This window comes from Corylus avellana, chromosome ca11, assembly GCF_901000735.1.
Source record: "Corylus avellana chromosome ca11, CavTom2PMs-1.0".
NCBI classification, from domain to species: domain Eukaryota; kingdom Viridiplantae; phylum Streptophyta; class Magnoliopsida; order Fagales; family Betulaceae; genus Corylus; species Corylus avellana.
The window spans coordinates 20,796,897-20,818,879 of NC_081551.1; the positions used below are offsets into that span (position 1 = coordinate 20,796,897).

At 35.3% G+C, this 21,983-nt stretch overlaps 4 protein-coding genes across 4 annotated transcripts; 1 reads left to right on the plus strand and 3 right to left on the minus strand.

Annotated features, from left to right (window-relative positions):
- Window positions 1-116: 116 nt before the first annotated feature.
- LOC132166089 (protein WHAT'S THIS FACTOR 1 homolog, chloroplastic) lies at window positions 117-2,033 on the minus strand. Its single transcript, XM_059576846.1, has 2 exons — window positions 1,843-2,033; window positions 117-1,540 (listed from the first exon to the last, which is right to left on the minus strand). The coding sequence occupies exon 2, from the start codon at window positions 1,530-1,532 to the stop codon at window positions 204-206; it is 1,329 nt and encodes a 442-aa protein (XP_059432829.1). The 5' UTR covers window positions 1,533-1,540; window positions 1,843-2,033; the 3' UTR covers window positions 117-203.
- A 911-nt stretch (window positions 2,034-2,944) lies between these two features.
- Window positions 2,945-5,756, minus strand: LOC132166644 (serine acetyltransferase 5). Its single transcript, XM_059577492.1, has 2 exons — window positions 5,182-5,756; window positions 2,945-3,655 (listed from the first exon to the last, which is right to left on the minus strand). The coding sequence occupies exons 1-2, from the start codon at window positions 5,548-5,550 to the stop codon at window positions 3,164-3,166; spliced, it is 861 nt and encodes a 286-aa protein (XP_059433475.1). The 5' UTR covers window positions 5,551-5,756; the 3' UTR covers window positions 2,945-3,163.
- A 7,991-nt stretch (window positions 5,757-13,747) lies between these two features.
- On the plus strand, window positions 13,748-14,817 carry LOC132166181 (cytidine deaminase 1-like). The gene has a single exon (XM_059576958.1). The coding sequence runs from the start codon at window positions 13,840-13,842 to the stop codon at window positions 14,716-14,718; it is 879 nt and encodes a 292-aa protein (XP_059432941.1). The 5' UTR covers window positions 13,748-13,839; the 3' UTR covers window positions 14,719-14,817.
- A 5,433-nt stretch (window positions 14,818-20,250) lies between these two features.
- On the minus strand, window positions 20,251-20,865 carry LOC132164908 (PRA1 family protein F3). Its single transcript, XM_059575420.1, has one exon. It carries the CDS (start codon window positions 20,863-20,865, stop codon window positions 20,251-20,253), a length of 615 nt encoding a protein of 204 aa, XP_059431403.1.
- Between the last annotated feature and the right edge of the window lie 1,118 nt (window positions 20,866-21,983).

Here is a 21,983-nt window from a genome sequence, read left to right on the forward strand (position 1 = left end):
TTAAAAGGATATTTTTGTCTTTTTGATAAAAAAAAAAAAAGTCAAATAAACATGCTTAGATATATGGTAACTGCATAACTTATATATAAATAATATCAACCACTAGGCAGTAGCAGTAAGATGAATAAGCACAAAAAGGAATGATTATTGGGGCATGTCAAGGCCAGTTAGCTAGAGCTCATGAATAGGGAATATCTCTATTATCAGGAAACAGCCTGTGAAGAAGGCATCCCACCATGCAAATTCATCACTCTCCTACCACTTAGTGATACAATCTTATCATAAAATAATAATAAGGGGCATTTATCTATCAAATTTGAACCACCATAAGCTTCCTTGAGGAAAACAGTACTTCTCGCACCTCTATTAGTGATGTAAAACATTCCTTGACGCTTGATCAAGCAAAGCAATAATCGAGATGGTAACAGATACTCTGAATGAAATGCATCCAATTGTGCAGATGTCATCCGCTTCTCCATACTCAAACTGAGCAACTCATGGAGGACTGCCACCACCCGTTTCCGAGCTTTTGGATCTTTAGCTTCAAATCTCCTTGCATTTAAGTACGGAGAAGGAAATTCCATTTTCTGCCACTTCTCGAGTTCCTCAAGATAACTCATGTTTGGCCTAAAGCCAGCAGGAAAATCCATTCTAAACGCATATGGACCTTGATAGTTACCGTCTTTCGATATTCTAACCTTTCTTGGACCCACAGATGAGTGCATAACCCCTTCGCATGCTAATCTTTCCTCGCGGGCAGTGACTGCCAATGAAGAATCCCAATTTTCCAAATGAAGATAAGCCTTTCCATTGACATCCTTCACAGTAAAGAATTCTGGGTATTTCGGAATCAATGACTTCTTGAAGTCATTAGGCAAACCCAATTCAGACTCGATGAATTCAATTTTTTCGAGTGGTACACAACAATCAACTGATAACATTAACAACTTCCTCAAATTCTTAACCAGGATGGGTTCCATCAATTTCCTAGCGTCAGCTTCTTCACTGGCAATCTTTTGCGCTTTGTCGGTGAGCCTAACAGAAGGGGGTGTTCGGTTACCACCATCAACGCAGAATATTGAAGGATACTTCTCGATGACAGCCATGAAGCTCCATTTCTGGACAAACCCAACTTGTTTTTCCAGGTCTCTGAGAAGGAGAGACTGGTGTTTCTGGGATTGGATGATGGACTTGAGTTGAAGGATTAGAGATGGCTTCTTCTGCAAGTCCATTACTCTATCGAGTTCATGGACTCTGTGATAGATTTTCTTCTTGGGTCTCCTACCTCCACTTGATTTGTGCTTCACTGGAACCCACATAGAACCAGTTCTTCTATCATAGATGCTCGTTTTGTGGAGAGGAGAGCATTTGAGAAACTTGTTTAAGTTCACGACATGGACCTTCCGTACATTTTGAAAGAACAAAGAGGTACGTCTCTGGGCCCAACCGTCGATCAGTTGTAGTGCACACACGGATTCCGATCCTCTGCAATACCCAATCCTTAAAATCCCCTCGATCCGTTGCTTCAGCATTTCTAAACCTAAAAACAAAACATTCCGTTTCTTCAGTCATCCATTATATATCATCAATACCAATAAATCTTATAGCTCTGTCTATCTGCATGGGTATGAAAGTTGAAAACTTTTTACGTTCTAAGATTTTAACTTTGCAACTGGAGGAAAAGAAAAACTAAGACACAATGATTGAATTTTGGCCGAGAAGGGAGTATCCAAAACAAAGACAAATTGGGTGGGAAAAGTTCAACCGCTTAAAAAACAATTAAAATGACAAAGGTATAGTTGAAGACCCTTTAAAAGAAGTGAGAGTGGGGATTTCAAGTACCTGTTTCCCAAAACCGCCCATTACTGAGTGGGATGAATCCGTTGTACCGAAAATGCTTTGCCTCTCCTCCGTGAAACTCATCTGTGTAAAAGGCAATGGGTGGAAAGTATCATTTTACTATGTGAAGATGAAAGAGAGATTCAAGGGAGCTGCGAATAAAGAAGATGGCAAATTCGGGAAGACAAAAGGTTAAGTTTATAGGAAAAAGGAGAGGATGCTTAGATTGTATCATTGAAACGCACAACTTCATATCGGACGGCAGGGATTGCTCATCTAGAGTGAATCATCCAATCGACGGTGTGGAACGGGGACCCATAATCATATCAATCGCTCAAATTAACAAAAGATTTGTTTCATGATCTTTTGATACCATAATAATAAATTACCACTTATCTTAAAAATAATGAATTTAGTTATTTAAGCATCATTTTAAAAACTCAATATAACGAAATACTCTTCATTGGGCTCTTAATTGTTTCATTGTGTAATTAGTCTGGAGAATATAACGAGAGTAATGTTGCATACTACATATACTATTTTACATAACACTTTCCCCTACATTTCACATTATACTCTCATGTCATCTCAATTTTATTAAACTACTGCAAGAGTTTGATAATACTTATTAACTTTTGTTAAAAAAAAAAAAAAAGAATTTTATAATATTAATGTAATAATTTCACTCACATCTTACCAAGATATGTGACCTAATAAAAATCATATGGTCACATCAGCTAAGGTACTATGTACCATTACTCCTGCAATAAGCTTAATTGTTTTCAACTTGAAAAGAAACTCCAATTAAACAAATAATGAATCTTCGGTAAAACATCTAGTCATTTCCCTATGCAACATCCCTGACATATAACAAAACAATGGCCTGTAACCTTTTGGATAGATAGAAATAGCACAAGTGAAAGCTACTTTCACTTTTATATATTATGTACCATTACTCCTGCAATAAGCTTAATTGTTTTCAAATTGAAAAGAAACTCCAATTAAACAAATAATGAATCTTCGGTAGAACATCGAGTCATTTCCCTATGTAACATCCCTTAAATATAACAAAACAATGGCCTGTAACCTTTTGGATAGATAGAAATAGCACAAGTCAAAACTACTTTCACTTTTCCATCACGTCAAAACACCTCATCAAACAAATTGAGTTCTGTTTTCATTCTGGCAGTAGGGCTCGTGCAGGTTTCTATGTATTCAATACATATCATTTACATTACAAAGCTTACAATGCCAGCAACTAAATGCAGTGGAAGTCAAACCATCATCAGCCCTCTGTATAACAACATTAACTAACAATAAACTCTCAGATAATGTAATCTGACCACTCGGTTATAAACGAAGTATGATCCATAGACTCTCCAGGTACATCTTCATGCTTCGAAGGCCGCTCCTTCCCTCCCACCAGCCTTGCTGGGTTCCCCACCGCCGTGGTCCGCGGTGGCACGTCGATCAGCACCACCGATCCCGCCCCAATCTTCGCCCCCTCCCCAATCTTCACATTCCCCAAGATGGTCGCACCCGCTCCAATTAGCACCCCGTCTCCAATCTTGGGGTGCCTGTCCCCCCCAACCTTCCCAGTCCCACCCAGCGTGACATGGTGCAGGATCGACACGTTGTTCCCGATCACCGCTGTCTCGCCCACCACCACCCCCGTTGCGTGGTCAAACAGGATCCCCTTCCCGATCCTCGCTGCTGGGTGGATGTCCACCGCAAACACGTCTGCTATTCGAGAGTGTAGTGCTAGGGCCAGTGGCCTCCGCGATTGTGTCCACAGCTTATGAGCCACTCGGTGTGCCTAACAAGCAATACATAAAACTACACAACTTATACAAGATTCCATGAGGCTCCCTTTCTATATAAATTAGAAAATAAAGGAAAATTGTACCATATTCCTGAGTTTTGGTCCTGTGACAGAGTTTTGATCACGTGACAAATAGGTCTTTCCATCAATTTTTTCATCCGGTTTTTAATAGTAAAAATACCAGTAGACATATTGTCCAAATAAGATTAATGAAATTGTGCCACATATTAAAAAAATATCATGTGATACGTATATGTTTGTATACAAAAGACATAAAATAAATAAAATTAAAAACCCAAAAATTAAAAAAAGAGGGGTTAAAAGGGGTGGAGGCTGGAGGGTTGGCTAGATCCCAACTTCTGCTGAAGAGTGGCCACAAGAGCTACTCCTCTACTCGAGTGTGGCCACCCCCTTATAGGGGGGTGTTCACATCTTATATATCAAAATTATGTGCTGAAGATGCAGAGTTGCCCTTGCATGTTCATATGGCATCATTTAGCCTGAAATGAGAACCTGAAACATGCATGGGAACTATGCATAATACAAGCGATTGATCAAGAGTTCAAGTGCATAGTTGGAAACTTAAGTGGTTTCCTTAGAAAGTTATCGTGAATCGTCACACAACCATTTTCTTATGGTCAGATATCTTTTATGTGCTTCTTACTGTTAATATATACAAAAGTTGTTTTTTGTTCCCATTCACCTCTCAAAATATCATTAAGGTTTGGCTGAAGTTTCTATGCTGGCTGTTGACCTAAGACAAACCTCCTCTAGGTTCATCACTGATATCATCAAGCTTAGAATCCAAACACAAACTAAGAACAGACTAGCAAAGCCAAAGAATACAAGCCTCCTAGTTTTTACCATTTCCTTTTGATTGCTGAAGGCTAACATTGTTGCTGATCTCTACAAGCTTGCAGCAATTGCTTCAACAAAATGTGATTTATTATCCCCCTTCAGGTTTGAATTCTTTACTTTAGTCTTTGCCTTCATTTTTTTTTTTTAATTATTAAAATAGAGAAAGATTTGCAGAATTTAATGTGGGTGTTTAACAAAAATGGTTAGTTAAACTAAAAAAAGCAATTTTTTTTAAAAAAAACTAAATTTAGCTTAAAAAAAAAAATAAAAAAAATCCGCTCAGGAGTTTTTAAATTTGAATCCCAAAGTTTAAAAATTAGCGATGTACCCGTTAATGTTTCAAAAATATTCAATGTTACTAATTTCCGTTAAATTTGACGAAAATCTCTAAAATTTCGTGATTACCCTCGGACTTTTTAAAAAAAATTTCCGAAATTAGTAATGAAAGATTCAAATTGAAATTTTTTAAAACATTGGGGTATATTGCCAATTTTTAAACGTTGAGATTGAAATTGAAAAACCCACTTCAGGGGTTTTTCCCAAAACAAAAAAACAAAAAACTAATTCTGGACCAAAACTCAAAGAAGCAATGGGGACAATTTCCCTAAAACAAATAAAGCATTTTTTACTTGGGGAACAGAGCAGAGTAAGGTGAGGGGTACCTGACAGGCTAGGAAGCCCTTGTAGTTGAGGAGGCAGTGGGAGAAGGAGACGCAGGCGGGGTCTCGGATGCGGGCGGCGCGTAGATCGGCGACGGCGGCGGAGCATAGGGAGGGGTCGGAGGAGAAGGCGTTGAGGAAGAGATCGTAGAGGAGGGTAGAGAGCAGCGTGGAAGAGCAGAGCTTGTTCCCGAGGTGGAAGGACAGCGACCGCTCCAGCGACGAGTGCGAGAGTATGGTGGAGTACAGGTAGCTGGCCAGCGCCGGCTCGGACTCGGCGTCGCGCTTCGCCTCCATCTTTATCTGCGTCCACACCCACGCATCCTCCTCGGTCCCATTCTCCGTCGGATTCTGAAGCTCGCCAGTTGGCATGTTATCGGAGTGGCAAAAGTTTATCTGATTCGGACGGCGTAGGATTAGGGCAAGATTGATGGGCGTGTTGTGTTCGAGATTGAAGATTTATTTTTGTTGATGAACTTGATGTTGCCTAGTTAACCCTCGTTTTTGGAGCAATTTACGAGGTGTATACTGTAGAGATTGGCGGGACACTTGGCAGCTTCTGTCCGCCACCTGGACTTGCTTATCCTCCCGAAAAAACATAAGAGAAACGCTTAGATGTAATATAATAACGATAAGGCTAGAAATTATCATTTTATCATTTTTTTTTACTTTTTTATTATTTTTTTAACCTTATAAAGTTGATGTGACTTTTAAAATTATCATTGAATCAATATTAAGTATAATTCATTTAAAATTTAATGGTGATTTTAAAAGCCATATCAGCTCGGGAAATAAAAAGATGGTCCCTAGTATTACTCTAATATAATGCCCACATTTGACCCATTTTTATTGATGTGGCAGATAAACAATCACATGAAAAAGAGGATTGAAATTTGAAATTTGAATTTGAATTCTCTCTTCTTTAGAATACCTTGTAAAAAAAAAAACTTAGATATGCTAGAACAGTAATGCTAGGTACCATCTTTTTATCCTCCTAAAATCCTCCTAAAGCTGATGTGGCTTTTAAAATCATCATTGGATCAAAATTCAAGTATGATTCATTTAAAATTTAATGGTAATTTTAAAAGTCACAACAACTTTAGGAGAATTTTAAGAGGATAAAAAGATGGTACCTAACATTAGTCATACTAAAATCTAATAAAAACTCCATATTTTGCCCATAAAAGTCTATGTGGCAAGATGTCACATCATTGAATAATGATTCACAGCACGTTGGGCGTACATGAACAGTCATGCACGCCTAGCCAAAAAATTTTTTTTTTTAATATTTTAATTATAAAAATAAAAAAATAAAAAAATAAAATTAGCTGGGCGTTCTTGCACGCCCAGCATGCTGTTTATCATTACCCCACATCATCTCCTTTTTTTTTCTCCAAAAAAAGACAAAATAATTAAATAATAAATTTAATTATTTAAATATAAGTTTAGAAAGAGGTCATTTCCACTATTTAGAAAATGTCGAGTAATGTTAAAAGTTGTTCTTGTGTTATTCAAAACATAACGTCTCTTAAAATTACCATTAAGCATATAATTAATCACTATTAAATTTTAATCAAATTATAATTATAAAAGTCATCTCATTCTTTAAGATATATGATAAGAAGTCGTAAAATTACTATAAAAAAAAGTCCTAACAAAAAAAAAATAAAAAAAAATAAAAAAAAAAGATAAAATGTTTTTAAAATATAAAGCGGTCCATTTTATTAAACCATGAATGCAAAAATTAGGCTCACGTGAGCTTGGGGATGAACTATGAAGCTGAGCTAGGAAGCCCAATATCTTTGAAAAATAAAGATGATATCATCTTCTATTATGTATAATAAGATTATTGTGTTGGAGAGCGAGCACAATGGCCAATGAGTCACCTTCTAGAATAATGTTGACTAACTTTAAGCCCAATGGCTAAACTAACCACAATTGCAAGGCATTAGAGTTCGAGTCCACCACATTGTCTATAAAATTAAAACCCATGATTCAATGGTTAATGGAAAAAATATAGAAAACCCTCACAAATAAATAGTCCTTTGCGATAGAGCTCAACAATATTTAAAATGTATTAAAGTAGTCCAAAATGCATCAAAAATGCCACTTTTTAAATTTTTTTTTTTTTTTTTCATTTCAATAATACCCTATTCTTTTAAAAAATAAAATAATTGTAAGAAAAAAACAGAACAATTTTTTTAAAATACAATTTTTTTTTAAAAACCAATGGGCAAATAAAAACAAATTTTTAACGGAATTTGAGTTCATGGACTAAATTGTTTTTTTTTTTAATATCTTAAGAACCTTTGATTTTACTTTCATACGACATGAAACAATTTGTAATTTAAGCTAACTACAGTGACTAATTATTTATTTATTCCAAAAAACATTTTTTTGTATTTATTCGCCCATTAGTTTTTTTGCATTTTTAAAAAATTGTTTGTTTTTTTTTTTACAATTATTTTATTATTTTATTTGTTAAAAGAATAGGGGTATAATAGGAATATAAAAAATAAGTGGCATTTTTTATACATTTTGGTAGTTTAATGGGTTACTTTAGTACCTTTTGAACACTATAGAGCTTTATCGCAAACGGTTGTTAATTTGTGGAGCTTTTTTATATTTTTCTCATGGTTAATTTGAAAATATATATATATGGAAAATGTTACCATTCTCCTGCTGTTTTTATGGTTTCAGGTGAATATTATTTTAATATTTTCTAAAAAATTGGTAAGAGAAATAAATATCACTTTTTTTTTTAAATAATAATAATAATATCCACCTAGACTAGAGACGCTAGAAGAATCATAACATTCCCATATATATATATATATATATTAACACTTATGATACATGTAGGTAAATAGATTAAGAACATGTTTGGGATCATGTTTGACAAATAGAGCTTTTAAGTGAAAAAACACTTTTTGGCAAGAACTTTATTTTTAAGCTTTTGTTAAAAATGCGTTTTTGTTGTTTTTAGGGTAAAAAAGTTAAATAAGTTATTTTGAAATTTTTTTACTAAACAAGTCAGCTTTTGTTTAGCATAACTTTTTACGTACTGAAAATACTTTTTAATCTTTCTAACGCAATCCCAAACCGATCGTAAAGAACTTTGGCTGTCCAATTGGGTTTCTAAAGAGTTTGATTCTGAAGCTTTCTTGCACTACAAAAAGTCAAAACTCTGAAAAGTGTTTAGAAAAACAAATAGAATATGATGATTCTTAGGTTTTGGGATATGCTTTAATTTCCATGGTTTTTCCTTCGTAGACGTAACGGAAGGGTTTTACCGCGGTACACGGCACTGTGAGATATGACCATTTCAAATTTGTCTATTCTATTATCTATATATTTCGTGCTCAATCTTCCACTAAACATGCCAAGTCAAACGCCTAACCCCAAATTTCTTTATTATAATAATAATAATAATAAGAAGAAGAAGAATAAACACAAATTACATGTCATGCACCTCAGTTCGTTGGTAAATATCATAGGTTATTATTATTATTATTATTATTATTATTGTGACATGTATGCACAAGATGAGGAAAATGAGAAAAAAGAATTCGAACTAGTGATCTCTGTTTCATGACACATGGTTTCCCGCTAATTGAGATACCTCTTTTAAACAATATCATTCATTAGTTTGTAAGATAATTGTAATAAAAATTAGGAAAAAATTCACATATTCCCCTTAAATTATTATCCAATTGACAATGACTCTCTCCAAGACTAGCAAAAAGAGAAAAATGACATTAATTTTTTTTTTCAACAAGACAACAAATAACCCAATAAAAAAAATAAAAATAAAAAAAAAACATTTATTCTTTAAGAAAAAAATATCCGATTTTTTTTTTTTTTTAATTTTCACACCCTAATTTTTTATTTTTTATTTATTTTATATTAGTTTTTAAAAAAATTTATTTTATTAAGGATATTTTCGTTATTGTCAATTTTTTAATAATTTAGAATTGAAATATTTATTAATATATTTTTTAAAGTAAAAAAGCAAAAAAAAATTGGATAAAAAGCGTTGATCAACATTAAAAATGACCAAATATATGAAAGTGGAGAATTTCACCTTAGTGGGAGGTGCACCATTGATCTGACTCGGCCCAATATATGGAAGGTCAAGATGAATTATTCAAATCTTAGTGATTCTTATATAGGAATATCATTAAACCTGCCGCCAAACACCTCTTTACTCTTGCTTCTTTCACCAAATTAAACTCATGTAACATGTTGCATTGTTTGGCTGCTCAGGACTAATGGGTGCAACCATCTTTATCAATAGTCCCAACTTGTTCATGGATTGGAATTTTACTAGTATTGATTTTGCATATGCTTTCTTTTCAAAGTTGGCGGGCTATGAAAATTTCACGTGGTGCTAATTTTAGAACACGTTGTTTAGCTAAGTGAATTGCTTATATTATCTTGTGTTTGGAGATATTTTTAATTAGTTTCTTATTATTTCTTTCATCATATGATAACGAGTGAGAAATACCTTATTTTATAACCATTTCCCCCCTTATTAATTTAGAAAGAAAAACTCTAACTTTTCTCTTTAATTTATTGTATTAATTACTCACTATTATTATTTTGAATAATACTTTTCTCTTTAGATTTGCTCTCGTGAGCGATCTACGAGGAAAATGATGTAGTTTTCCGACCGTTTTGGGTCGATAAGGAGTAGATCTAGTCTTCTCAGGAGCAGATATTTGCTTTTATGGCTGTTTTTCTGTTGGGGCTGGGTTTTCTTCTTCTTCTTTTTTTTTTTTTTTTTTTGTCAATATTTTTGTTTGAATAAAGATTATCTAGACCTTTGAGTTGTGGATGTTATATGTTTTCATAGCGAGGAAGATGAGCTACCTATGCATTGAGTTGAGTCTTTTTATAATAGATCTGGTATTACAACTGAAAATTAGTCATAGGTTAACGGATATTGATGTCATAAATAGATCTTGAATGTTTGATTTTTATGTAAGCATCTATGATTTGTAACCTCGTAGTCATAGATAGATCTTGAATGTTTGATTTTTATGTAAGCATCTATGATTTGTAACCTCGTAGCTTCAGCTATGATTTTTCAGAGCTTTTTGTTTTGTGATGTAAAGGCGTTATGCTCGTGATTCTTCTTCAATGAGATTGGAATTCTTTCAAAATAATAATAATAATAAATACACACAATAAATTATATACGCAATAAATCAAGGTTTTTCTTTTACTTTTTGTTTTGTTTTATTTTATTTTTTTTGGAAACAATAATTTATAATAGACAAAATGCAAGGATTTAGTGCAATAAGGCTTCTCATTGTACTTGCCTAAGCAAGTGAGGTTCAAACAACCCCTTACACGACACATTGCAGGGGATTTCTCTCGGATAGAGATTTTTAGAAATTTTGATGATTCAGACAATAAGGACATGTTTAAGTATGCGTTTGATGGGCATAAAAATGTGTTTAACACTCAAAAAGTCTATTTAAAGAAAAAAGTATCCGTTTATTAAAAAAAATTAAAAGCGCTTTTAAGGGTCAAAAAATTGTCAAAACATTAAGCTTTTGCCAAAAAACGCTATTTGACTTAAAAACTCTATTTTTCAAACACAATCCCAAACATACTCTAAATGTGAGAGAGTTCTTATAGAATTCATCTGTCCGAGCAAGTGTTAGACAACCGCCTACTCGGACAAGTAAACTCCATAAAGACTTTTTTTCACATTTAGTATCCAAATTTTTAGTAATAAAAGTGTAAATTAGGAAGATCCAAATCCATTCCTCTCCATGCAACTAAAGTGAATTGTCATAGATGGGTAGGTAAAGTGAGGGGCCACCATCACCATGGAGTAGGGTGGACAAGGAAGTTTCATATCTAGTGACAAAGAAAGTGTGTGAGTGATGAGAAGGAGTATGATACAATATTTAACAGAATAATGAATGGGTGCAAATGACAGCTGCAAGCTTGCAGCGACTACATATAAAATTCCAAGCTTGTGAATGTGAAGCCAATGCAATGACTGGCTGGCAGAGGCATATGTTCTGGGTTAGGTTGCATGAGGGTGGGGTGGAACTTCTGTTTCCCATTTCTTTCACGGATCCATTTAAAAAGTAATGTTAAACCTGCCACAGAAAGAGACCCAAAAGAACACTTAGCCTATCTATAAAAAGTAGCCTAAAAATATCTTTATCATTGCTTTACTAAAGTGCAACTTGCTAACACCTCTTCCTTTATATAAATGCTTACGGACATTTAAGAGGCGTGTGGATGCAATTTAAAGAAAACCAATTGCAACCAATGACGGTGATTCAGTGGTTTTAAGGAGATTCACATGAAGTTTGGCACGTATTAGGATATGGGTTCAATTATCTGTAATGTAGAATCACTCACATAAGCATGATTAGTATTAGCCGCTTTGAAAACTACTAATATTTTAGTGAGACTGGATTAAGCTATGACTCAATTGATTTTGAATGAGTGCCTGCAGTTTCCTCATCTAAGCCTCTCAAGAGCAATTCTCAGCCGGCATGTGCTACTTACTTCTTGCCCTTTAAATTTAAAACAAAAACAAAATCAACTAAGGGCATGTTTGAGATTGCGTTTTAGAAGCTTAAAAATGCTTTTAACACTAAAAAAGTCAGTTTGAAGAAAAAAATACTCATTTGGTAAAAAACACTTTTAAGGATTCAAATAGTCTAAAAATGACCCAAACACACTTTTGGCAAAGACTTAATTTTTAAGTTTTTTCAAAAAAACTATTTTTGATTTAAAAACTTTATTTCTCAAACGTAATCCTAAACGTGTTCTAACTACGCAACAGACAATAATCATTTCTGATGTACATGATGGTGTGCATGATGCTACATTACACCGGTGTACATGATCCTATTCCCTATCCAACAAGCTCAAGGTGACAATGGCCCTTTAAAGATGAAAGGTAGATTTAGTATGCATTACACTTGATATGAAAAAGCCTTTGATAAAATAGAAAACTCTCCATCCTTCATATTCTTGAAAAACTTGGTTTTCACTCTTCCATTGTTGGTTGGATCTCCCAATACATCTCCACTCCTTCTGAATGGCAACCCTTATGGTAACTCTGTCCCTTTTCTCTTTATCAGTGGGGTTAAAACTTTGTCTAGACTTTTCTTGAAAGAAGAACATCTTGCCAATATCAAAGGCATTGACATTTTCAGCTGTCAAGTATCTCATAGGCCACATTATTAGAAATATATATATATATATACTATTGCCTGTAATTTAAAAGAACATACTGAATTCTTAAACTCACCATTTAAAACTACAAAGTTCTAGAAAAAAAAAAAAAGAAGAAGAAGAGTTATCAATAATAAGTTGATACTTTGGTCTCAAACATCACAGAACAAATTTGAATATAAAAAAAATCCAATAAACTAATTCAATTTTCATTAGACAAATAATTGCACCACAATCAGAAAAGGAAAGTCGTGCAATGATGATACAAATTATTATAGAGAAATCGCTTATGGTCACTCTTGTTTGGTTGCATCTGGCATTGAAACTGACTTGACCTTTGTAGCTTACCAATAATTTACATGCATAGGAAATGGACAAGGGAGATGAATCCTGTTATAATATGTTAATATATAAAATGAAAATCTCGTGCAATAAGATTGTCCGATTATAGTAAGGTAGTCTCTAATTATAAGAGCGTTTTTGGGACCCAACTGGTTGAATAGGTGTTTTGAGTCGGAGTAAAATATGATGAGTCCATTCTTTAGAATTTACATAATTTCAAAATCTATGGGTTTAAATTGTTGAATTAAACTAATGTTTAGCATACGCTTTTAGTTTGACCGGTCACAAAAGTGTTGCTACATAAATAACAAGAATAAATACTTAATATAAACATGTGGAAAGAATTGAAGTATATGCTAAACATTATTCCAATTCAACAATTTAAACCCATAGATTTTGAAATTATGTAAATTCTAAAGAATTGACCCATCATATTATAACTTTCCCATATATTTACCCTCCAAATAACTATGCATAACTTAAATGGATAGTGGGTGGCATTTTGAAGTCTTTCAAGCACAAATAAAATCATAGGGTTATATTTCCAAGAGGTAACTCAATCAGTTGGGACCACGCTTAATGAACTGGAGGTTACTAGTTCGAATCCATCTCCCACTTCGTGGCAAAAAAAAAAAAAACCATGGGGTCATGGTTTTTTTTTTTTTTTGTGCCTAGTTTGAGACAAAATCAAGATGGGCCACAACTTGGTTCTGTGATAAGCTGGTTTGTTGGTATTTTTTGTTTGAAAAATGAAAGTATTTTGGAGTGTTTTATGAATATTTTATGTTATAAGTTGTTTTTTAATATTTTTATTTTGAAAAGAGAAAAGCAAAAAAAAAGAAAGGAAAAATCTTTAATAAATTTTTTATTCATTAAAGAAAAAAGAAAAAGAAAAGACCGGCATAATAACAAAAGAGGATTCCCCATTTTATTATTCCTGATGTTTGAGAACAAAGCCAACCGCTATAAATCACCCCCCGCAACCCCCACTGTCTTCCCCCTCCCTCCCTCCCTCCTCTTCTCTCCTCGTTTCCAGGAAGAGCTCTGTCTCACCCTCAACCCCCTCAATCCCAATCCCAAGGCAAAGAATCCCCAGCCCCAACGAAAATGGACAAACCCAGATTCGTAATCCCAGCCTCAGAAGCCGAATCCATGGCCCAAGATTCCAACCTCACGGTCCCCCAGCTCCTCCCCACGCTCGTCCCCTCCGCCAAGAGCCTCGCCCGCCCGCCCATCTCCCGCTACCACGTCGGCGCCGTGGGGCTCGGCTCCTCCGGCCGCGTCTTCCTCGGCGTCAACCTCGAGTTCCCCAACCTCCCCCTCCACCATTCCGTCCACGCCGAGCAGTTCCTCCTCACCACTCTCTATCTCAATGCCGAGCCCCGCCTCCACTACCTCGCCGTTTCCTCCGCCCCCTGCGGCCACTGCCGCCAGTTCCTCCAGGAGGTCCGCGACGCCCCTGACATCAACCTCCTCATAACCTCCAGCTCCGACCCATATACGCCCTTGTCAAACTTTCTCTCCCACCGGTTCGGACCCCATGACTTGCTGCCGGAGGACGTACCTTTGCTCCTGGAGCCACACCATAATAAATTGTCATTTTTGAGCGATACCCAGATAAAATTATGCAATGGGGTTTGTGCGGTTGGCGGTGAATTGCGATACGCGGCTTTGGAGGCTGCGAACCGCTCCCACGCGCCGTACAGCGGGTGCCCGTCCGGCGTGGCGCTCGTGGACTGTGAAGGGAAGGTGTATACAGGGTCGTATATGGAGTCTGCGGCGTTTAACCCGAGCATGGGACCGGTGCAGGCGGCGCTGGTGGCATATGTAGCAAACGGAGACGGCGGTGGGTATGAGAGGATTGTTGGGGCGGTGTTGGTGGAGAAGGAGGAAGCTGTGGTGAAGCAGGAGCAGACGGCGCGGCTGCTGTTGCAGGCGATTTCACCTAAGTGTGAGTTTAAGGTCTTCCATTGTAGATCGGCTTAGAATGAATGGTTATTATAAAAATGGCCTTTCATTTGGGGATTGATTTGGTTCATGAAAGATTTGAATTTGATGCATGGATGGATGGTGGAGGATATGATATGTCTCTGTTTTACCCTTTTGCAATTTGTAATTTTAATATTAATATAATCACAGGGTTTCGAATCTTTTTTCCATGAAGCATTTAGATTCAATGGTTCTTTTTTCTTTTGGACTTTGGACTTTTAGATTAACAGGAAGAAGACAGCTATGCTATGCGAATTTGCAAACATGTTTGACTCTGCATTTTGGCCCATTTCCACTCTTCCCTTGGGTGTGCATCAATTGATTGAGATTCAAGTCATTAGGCTATTATTCAAATAATTCACAAATAGTCTAAGAGAATTGCCACCAGGTTTTGCATTTTAGGCTGTTTGGCACTTTGGCTATTCAAATTTATATATTATTCGGGTAGTCTAATAATAGACATTTTTTATCCGTACATTAATGGGCTTGTGTTTTTTTGTAAGATCCTTATTTTGTGTGTGTGTTTTTTTTTTTTTTTTCTTTTTTTTCTAACTTAAAAAAAATAAAATAAAAAATTCTAAGCAAATAGAAGGGAAAGGAAAGGAGAAAAGGGGATTTCTATCTTTACTTTTAATAGTTAATACAATCTTATCTTATCTATTAAAAAAAAGAAAAGAAAAGGTCTCTAGATGAGGTCTTATTTCAAAGTTGAAGTTTTTAAGTGAGTCATTCAAGTGACAATTAGCACAACGTTTTAAAGGGTGTTTTTTTGTTAATATTTTTTATTTATTTTTTAGATAAAGTACAGAAAATTACCCTCGAGGTTCACTACCATCAGTTTTGATATCATTTACACTTGGAAGATAAAAATGTATGAGATGAGGTACAATATGTGTATGATCAATCAATCTTCTTTGGGATCAATCAATCAACATCACATTTATCAATTTGTATAAAAGATTCATTACATATTTGATGGTTGATGTGTTTTATCTCCTTGTGGGCAATCTGATTTATGCAGTTTGCACATGAACAACAAGCTCACAAACTTTGTAATGGCTTGCTGTTAATGTTGCATATGAAGCATGTTGAGCAGCTTGTGCCGCCAACACTTTCTGTCAAAGTTTCTGATACTACATACCTAGCACAGTGCTCAGAAAAAAGAAAAAAAAAAAAAAAAAAAACATACCTAGCACAGGACCATGATTCCCCACCCCGAGGACAGATGTTGAAGGAATTGTCAGCATTAGGTTTTGTTGGTCCCGACGAGGCCTACCTGTTTGAGCAAATGTTTTGATAACTTTAAGTGCTAGACTCATAATAAGAACTAGATTTTTTGCTCCAAACATGGTTGTCGAAGGAAAATTGGAGGCATTTAATTTTGTTGGTCCGCTCACGTGGATTGGTTGCAATTCATTGATTGAATTGAACTTATCCAAATTCTTAATAAGAGAGGATTCCGATAAGGCTTGCTCAAAGCTCTCTCAACGCTAATCCGAAAAATCAATTGCAGGGGATCCCGATGCCGATGGGGATGGGTTGGTACATGCCAGTTGCACTTTTGATTGGTGGCTGGTGGAGCTTCATGAGGTGGAGTTCCAATATTCCAACATCTTTAAAAATTAAAACACTTTTGTTGAACCACGATTAATGTCAAGATCTATTGTCATAGCTCAAGTATACGACAAAAAGTACTATAAAACTAGTTGTCGACCACTTGCTCTTTTATCTATCTACTTATATAGTATGTAGCGTCCTTTTTTTTGTTGTCAATTCATGTTGAAGTCAATGAACAATCATGCATTTTAGACACACAAAAAAAGAAAAAAGAAAAAAAAGAAGAGATAAGTAAAGTTGCTTTTATATGGTGGATTTGGATCATGTCAAAGTTAAAGTGGCTCTGTTATAAATTGATACAAGAAACAGAGATTATAATCTTTGTTATATTTTCAATTTGCTGCTTAAACTCATCTAAGACTCATCTTAACCCTCCATTCAAAGTTTGGTAGGATGATAAGATTTCCTTTTAAAATCAATTATGTGTGGTGAAGGAAATCTACCAATGCTGCGTGTACATATATAAACAATGAGAGATTCTAAAAATTTGTGGGTCGCAGCTTATATGGGAGACCTTGACGGAAAGTAAGGGTTTGTTTGAGTTTGCGATTTAAAAAAATGTGATTTTAAAACGTGATTTTTAAACGTTTGGCAAAATCGCGATTTGACCTTTAAAATCGCAATTTAGCCTTTAAAATTGTGCGTTTTCAACAAAGCACCCCATTCCCTGCGATTTGAAAACACATATTTTAAGCGTTTTCAAATCGCAATTTTTTAAAAACGTAATTTCAAACAATCCATTTTTTTGCGATTTAGTTTAAAATCACACTTTTTGTTTATAAACTCGCAATGTTAAAAACACCCTAAAAAGGATTAACATGATAATTTAGGTAGGTTCTTAGAAGGAACCTAGACCTCTTATGAACGTCTATTAGAATCCCCTCAACGCCCGAAACAGGATAAACTTTATTTGTATCAAACTACTAAATAGATAAACATCTAATATACTAATAATGATATGGCTAAGAAGATTAAGTTAGCAGAAATTCTCTCAAGTTCTCCTTAATAAGTTGGTCCCCTATGGCATTCAAATCTCTATTATTGTAACAAACCATGTATCAGAACCTACCTCAACCCCCATGAGCAAACCTTAATTAACCAAGTTGAGAGGCCTATAGCAGTGAGTTAGAAACCATTTATAGCTTACCCAAATGGAGAATATGTTACTCAAGAGTGTGAGCATCTAAGTCTCCTTAAGATTCTGTATGCCCATGCCACATTTCAGCATCAACCCATTTGAATTAGCTCATTTTTTCATTGAAAAGTTAATTAATTTGAACATTCTCTCAACCTTTGGGATAGTTTCAGAATTTAGCTCAATATATTAATGTGTCAATTATTAGTTTCAGAGAGTGATGTTAGCACACAAGCAGAAGAGATATGTGTTTTATCAGTGAGCTTCCATTATGATCAAAAGGAATGGTTGGAAACCTTGTAATAAGCCATTTTAGAAGCATAGCTGTGGTGGCTGATTCATCAAGCACATTAATTTTCCTGGCATATGCAAGCAGGATTTACAACTTTGCAGCAAATCATGTTGAAGCTAACGACTTGAAAACTGACACCTGGCAAAATTAATGACCAAGACCAGAAAGTTCCTTCAAAATTAATGATGCCAAGAAGCACGTGGAACATCTCATGCCTTGGGTGATACGAGTCAAAGTAATAACAGTCAAATTGACTCTCCAATTATTTTACTTATGGTGTTGGAGAATTTGTCAAAGAAACTTCCTTGGAACTTTTCGTGGTCTACTAAAAAGAATTTCTTTTCAAAAAAATCCAATCAAAAACTAACAAAAGTTAACACAGTTTTGGCACTGCAGCGTTTGACTACTGGTGCGTGCATTACATATGCGACATGTGCAGGAGTAATATGTGTGTTGGCGGGTCGGATTTTGGTGGATTTGTTGGCGGCGTGTTGGCCGGGCGACCAAAACTTTAAGTGCCGCGTGAGAACACATGCGATGGCATGCCATGAGAAACCTTTTTTGTTTTTCGGTTCAACGGATCGGCTGTTTCTAAGATTGTTTTCTCATAAGGGCTAGAGACGAAGACGTGTGAAAAGTGGAAGGCGGCACATGTAACATTGGAATTGCTTCGTCGTTTTTTCAGCATAGTGTGGATCAGGAGTCATAGAACTGGGCCACTGGCGTCAGTTTTCCAACACTAGAAAAGTTCACAAAAAAGTAGGTTAGATATCATGTCAAAATATTAAATAAAATAAAATAAATTATATGAGAAACAAAAGCGAAGAGAGAGAGAGAGAAATAAGATCATAAGAGATTAAAGATGGTTCGATCTTAAACATCAACAGCCATAGTTCTAATGCCCATAGGACTACATTTTGACTATGTTAACTTGCATGTAATTGTGCTATAGAGGGTTCTATTTATAGGAAACACATGGTAGGTGAGGTGAGCTAAGAAAAGTAAATCAAATCTCTCATATATTATATACCGACAACTATATATGGTAAATACCTATAAAAAATTAACATATCTTATATATTCTAACAGCCCTGAACATGTGCAAGAATATAAAAGGAATTCCTTATGATTCCTAAACTATAAACTGAAGGAACAAGGAAGAAGATGAATCCTACATACATGTGACATCCAACCATGCAACATGTTGGCGATGGTTGTTGTGTTTGCTCAACCTTTGATGACATCCTTCTCCTGTCTTTGAAGTTTGAGGGAGAACAGATGCATTCTAGTACACAAATTGGGTTACTTCTGCTGAAGAATGCATTTGTCCTCCTCCAAAATCCAGAGAGAGCAGAACCAGAAATTTTCTTATGCTCTGTTTGGGTCTCTCTGATATCTGAATATATGTATATATATATAGATAGATAGACAAACAGCCAAAATTTTAGCTTGGACTTTGAGGGTTGTTATTGTATGTGTAATGGGGCCCATTGCTGGAAAGGACCCACTTTAATTTGAACGTTGAACTTTGAATATGATCTAAGAATTCATACGACTGTTTTCTTCTCTGATCTCTGTCTCTGTCTCTCTATCTCTGTGTTTTTGATTTATTAAAGAAGTTTTTGTGGCGTGTAATTCTTTTATGCTTTTCTTTGTAAGGTGACTGGCTAACTCATTCCAAGTCCAAACACATGGTCTTTGTCAATTACCTTTGATTTTATTCCCATTTCAACATAATCTAGAAGGAGAGAGAGAGAGAGAGAGTTGTTTGAAAATAATTGATAATTGCTCTTGTGATGTTAGAGAAGTTGAGATGAAAGAGAATAATACCAAGAATTAACGTGGTTGGACTATAATATATGAAAATCTATACAAATGATAACAAGGATGGTAATATAACATATACAAAAATCGCATTAACCCTTGGTGTGTCTTATAAAATGGACAGTTTTTCTTCGAACTGAATTGAAAGAAATTTCATATTTAATTTATTAATCTGACATAATTTTTAGATGATATAATTCTTACACACATTTTTATTTTTTAATAAGATTAATAGAGCAAGTGATTCTCACATGCATTAAGAATCGCGAGCTCTAAAAACAGATGTCAATTTAATAAATTGGGTTGAAGAAAAGTTTGTCCTCATGAGATCTAATCAATTCTCCTTGACATCGTTTCTTATTTGTTTTGGGAAGGCTTGCAATGGGTAGAGGCTAAGGCGAGCAAAAAAAATTATAAAAGAAAAAGAAGAAGCTAAGGGAAGTCTCCATTTTGGAGGATAATTATACTTGACAACACAATGATCAATCATAAATTGAATTTAAAAAACCCTAAAAGATTCTTGGGTTTTTGTGAAATTGGTTGGAACATCAGCATCATCAACAATCAACATGACAAAGCATTAATAAAAACCCTTAAAGATTCTTGGGTTTTTTGTAAAATTGATTGGAACATGAGCATCATCAAGACACATGACAAAGCATCAAGACAAGGAATAAGAAGAGGAGGCAGCATTTTTGAGAGGCATTTTGGCATTATCTCCACCAGCCGATTTAAGGCCTTCTTCATCAACAAAGAACTGATTATCATCATCATCATCATCATCATCTGTCTGCCTCAATGCTCCATGAACCACCACGGCCACAACACCAATGGCGAGAGCCACTATGATATTAGTCTTGGCATTGGTAAGAAAAAGCGCAATGACCGTGACCACCGACAACGCCGCCATCACCGTTTGATCGTCGATCATAGTGCCCGAAACCATCAACGGGTCGTCACGTAGAAAGTAGAGGAACAGCCATGCAAACATCATGATGATGAAGACGATCAATGAGATAGGGTGCCAGAGCAGGCTAAGGAAGAGAATGAACAAGACAACAATGGCATAGTTCATGCGAAACAATGCAACGTTTATCGTGAGTCTTTGGAAACATTGGTTGAAGGTGGTGGGAAGGTTGAGAGCATGAGGTTGAATCATCTCCTTCCATGGTCTTCGTGTCGCGAGCCCCCCTTTGATCCTTTCTTTTGCAAGTGAAACATACTGTAGGTTTGATGATGTTGGTGCCTCTGATGGGATTGTTCCATACGTTGTCATTTTCCTGCAGTTCTAATTCTGCACAGAGAGAGAGAGAGAGGCAATGCTAAAGGGAAGGGGAGTGAAGATTGAAGAACATGTGTACGGGCACCAGGGAGTTCTAATTTTGAGCAAACCATTTTGGGTAAACTCTAATGGCTAATTCTGCACCAGGGAGTTCTAATTTTGAGCAACAAAAGGCTGGTGCAAACCATTTTTGGTAAAGTCTTAAGGCTAATTCTGCACCAGAAAATTAGGTTCAGTTTGTTAAAATTTGTTCCCTTTTTTTTTTCTCCCTCAAAGCAAACAATTTAAACACAAAACGCTCATAAAAACACAAAAACAATTTTTACTTTCATGTCACTGCATAACATTTTACAAATAAAAAATAAATAAAAAAACCCCAAAACACATTAACAGAATATGTTTGTAAAAATTTTTGTTTTATGTTTCTCAAAACAAAAATATTAACACAAAACGCTCAAAACTATTAGGTGTTGGGCTGATGATTGATCGAGTCTTTTTTGACCGAGTTGAAGATCTTAGTTGATGGTATGGTGGATATTGAGGACAATGTGTGTGAATTCACTGAATGACCTTTTTGCCAACACAAACAAATAATGTAAGAACATGACTTTAACACTATCAAGTTACCATTAATTTTAATATTAATGTGTTTTACTAGTACATTTTGAGTCCCTAACAATGTTTGTATTATCAGTCCAAAAAGACTAATATTGAAACTCTTTAGAATCACTTATAAATCTTAGTCTTACCTAATAAATAATCCAACTTAAAACTTGTCAACATCTTTATGATCCACTCACTCAATGTAGACAATCCATCTAGCCAACATATAATTAACTTTCTGACATATCACATTCAGGCATCGAGATCTTTGTGTTAAGACTTAATAGTAGAAACTGTCTATTGCAATCAAGCACATTAATACACATAATTTTCGTCACTTGACATGGTAAAAATTGCAAAAAAAAAAATGCATCAGTATGCAGCTCGGGAAGGAAAGTACATAAGAATAGGTAAGAGCTGCACTCAAAATCTCCACGGCTGTTCATATATTAGAAACCATTATGGATAGTTCCTTGGCTGCAGGCAGCTACTCTTAGATGTTGGTGATT

Bases quoted from the DNA above. Each gene is read 5' to 3' on its own strand.
- LOC132166089 (XM_059576846.1), bottom strand. From the start codon at position 1,532: ATGCTGAAGCAACGGATCGAGGGGATTTTAAGGATTGGGTATTGCAGA.
- LOC132166644 (XM_059577492.1), bottom strand. From the start codon at position 5,550: ATGCCAACTGGCGAGCTTCAGAATCCGACGGAGAATGGGACCGAGGAG. The intron at 3,656-5,181 runs GTACCCCTCACC...ATTGCTTGTTAG, and splicing joins AGGGCTTCCTAGCCTGTCAG to GCACACCGAGTGGCTCATAA.
- LOC132166181 (XM_059576958.1), top strand. From the start codon at position 13,840: ATGGACAAACCCAGATTCGTAATCCCAGCCTCAGAAGCCGAATCCATG.
- LOC132164908 (XM_059575420.1), bottom strand. From the start codon at position 20,865: ATGACAACGTATGGAACAATCCCATCAGAGGCACCAACATCATCAAAC.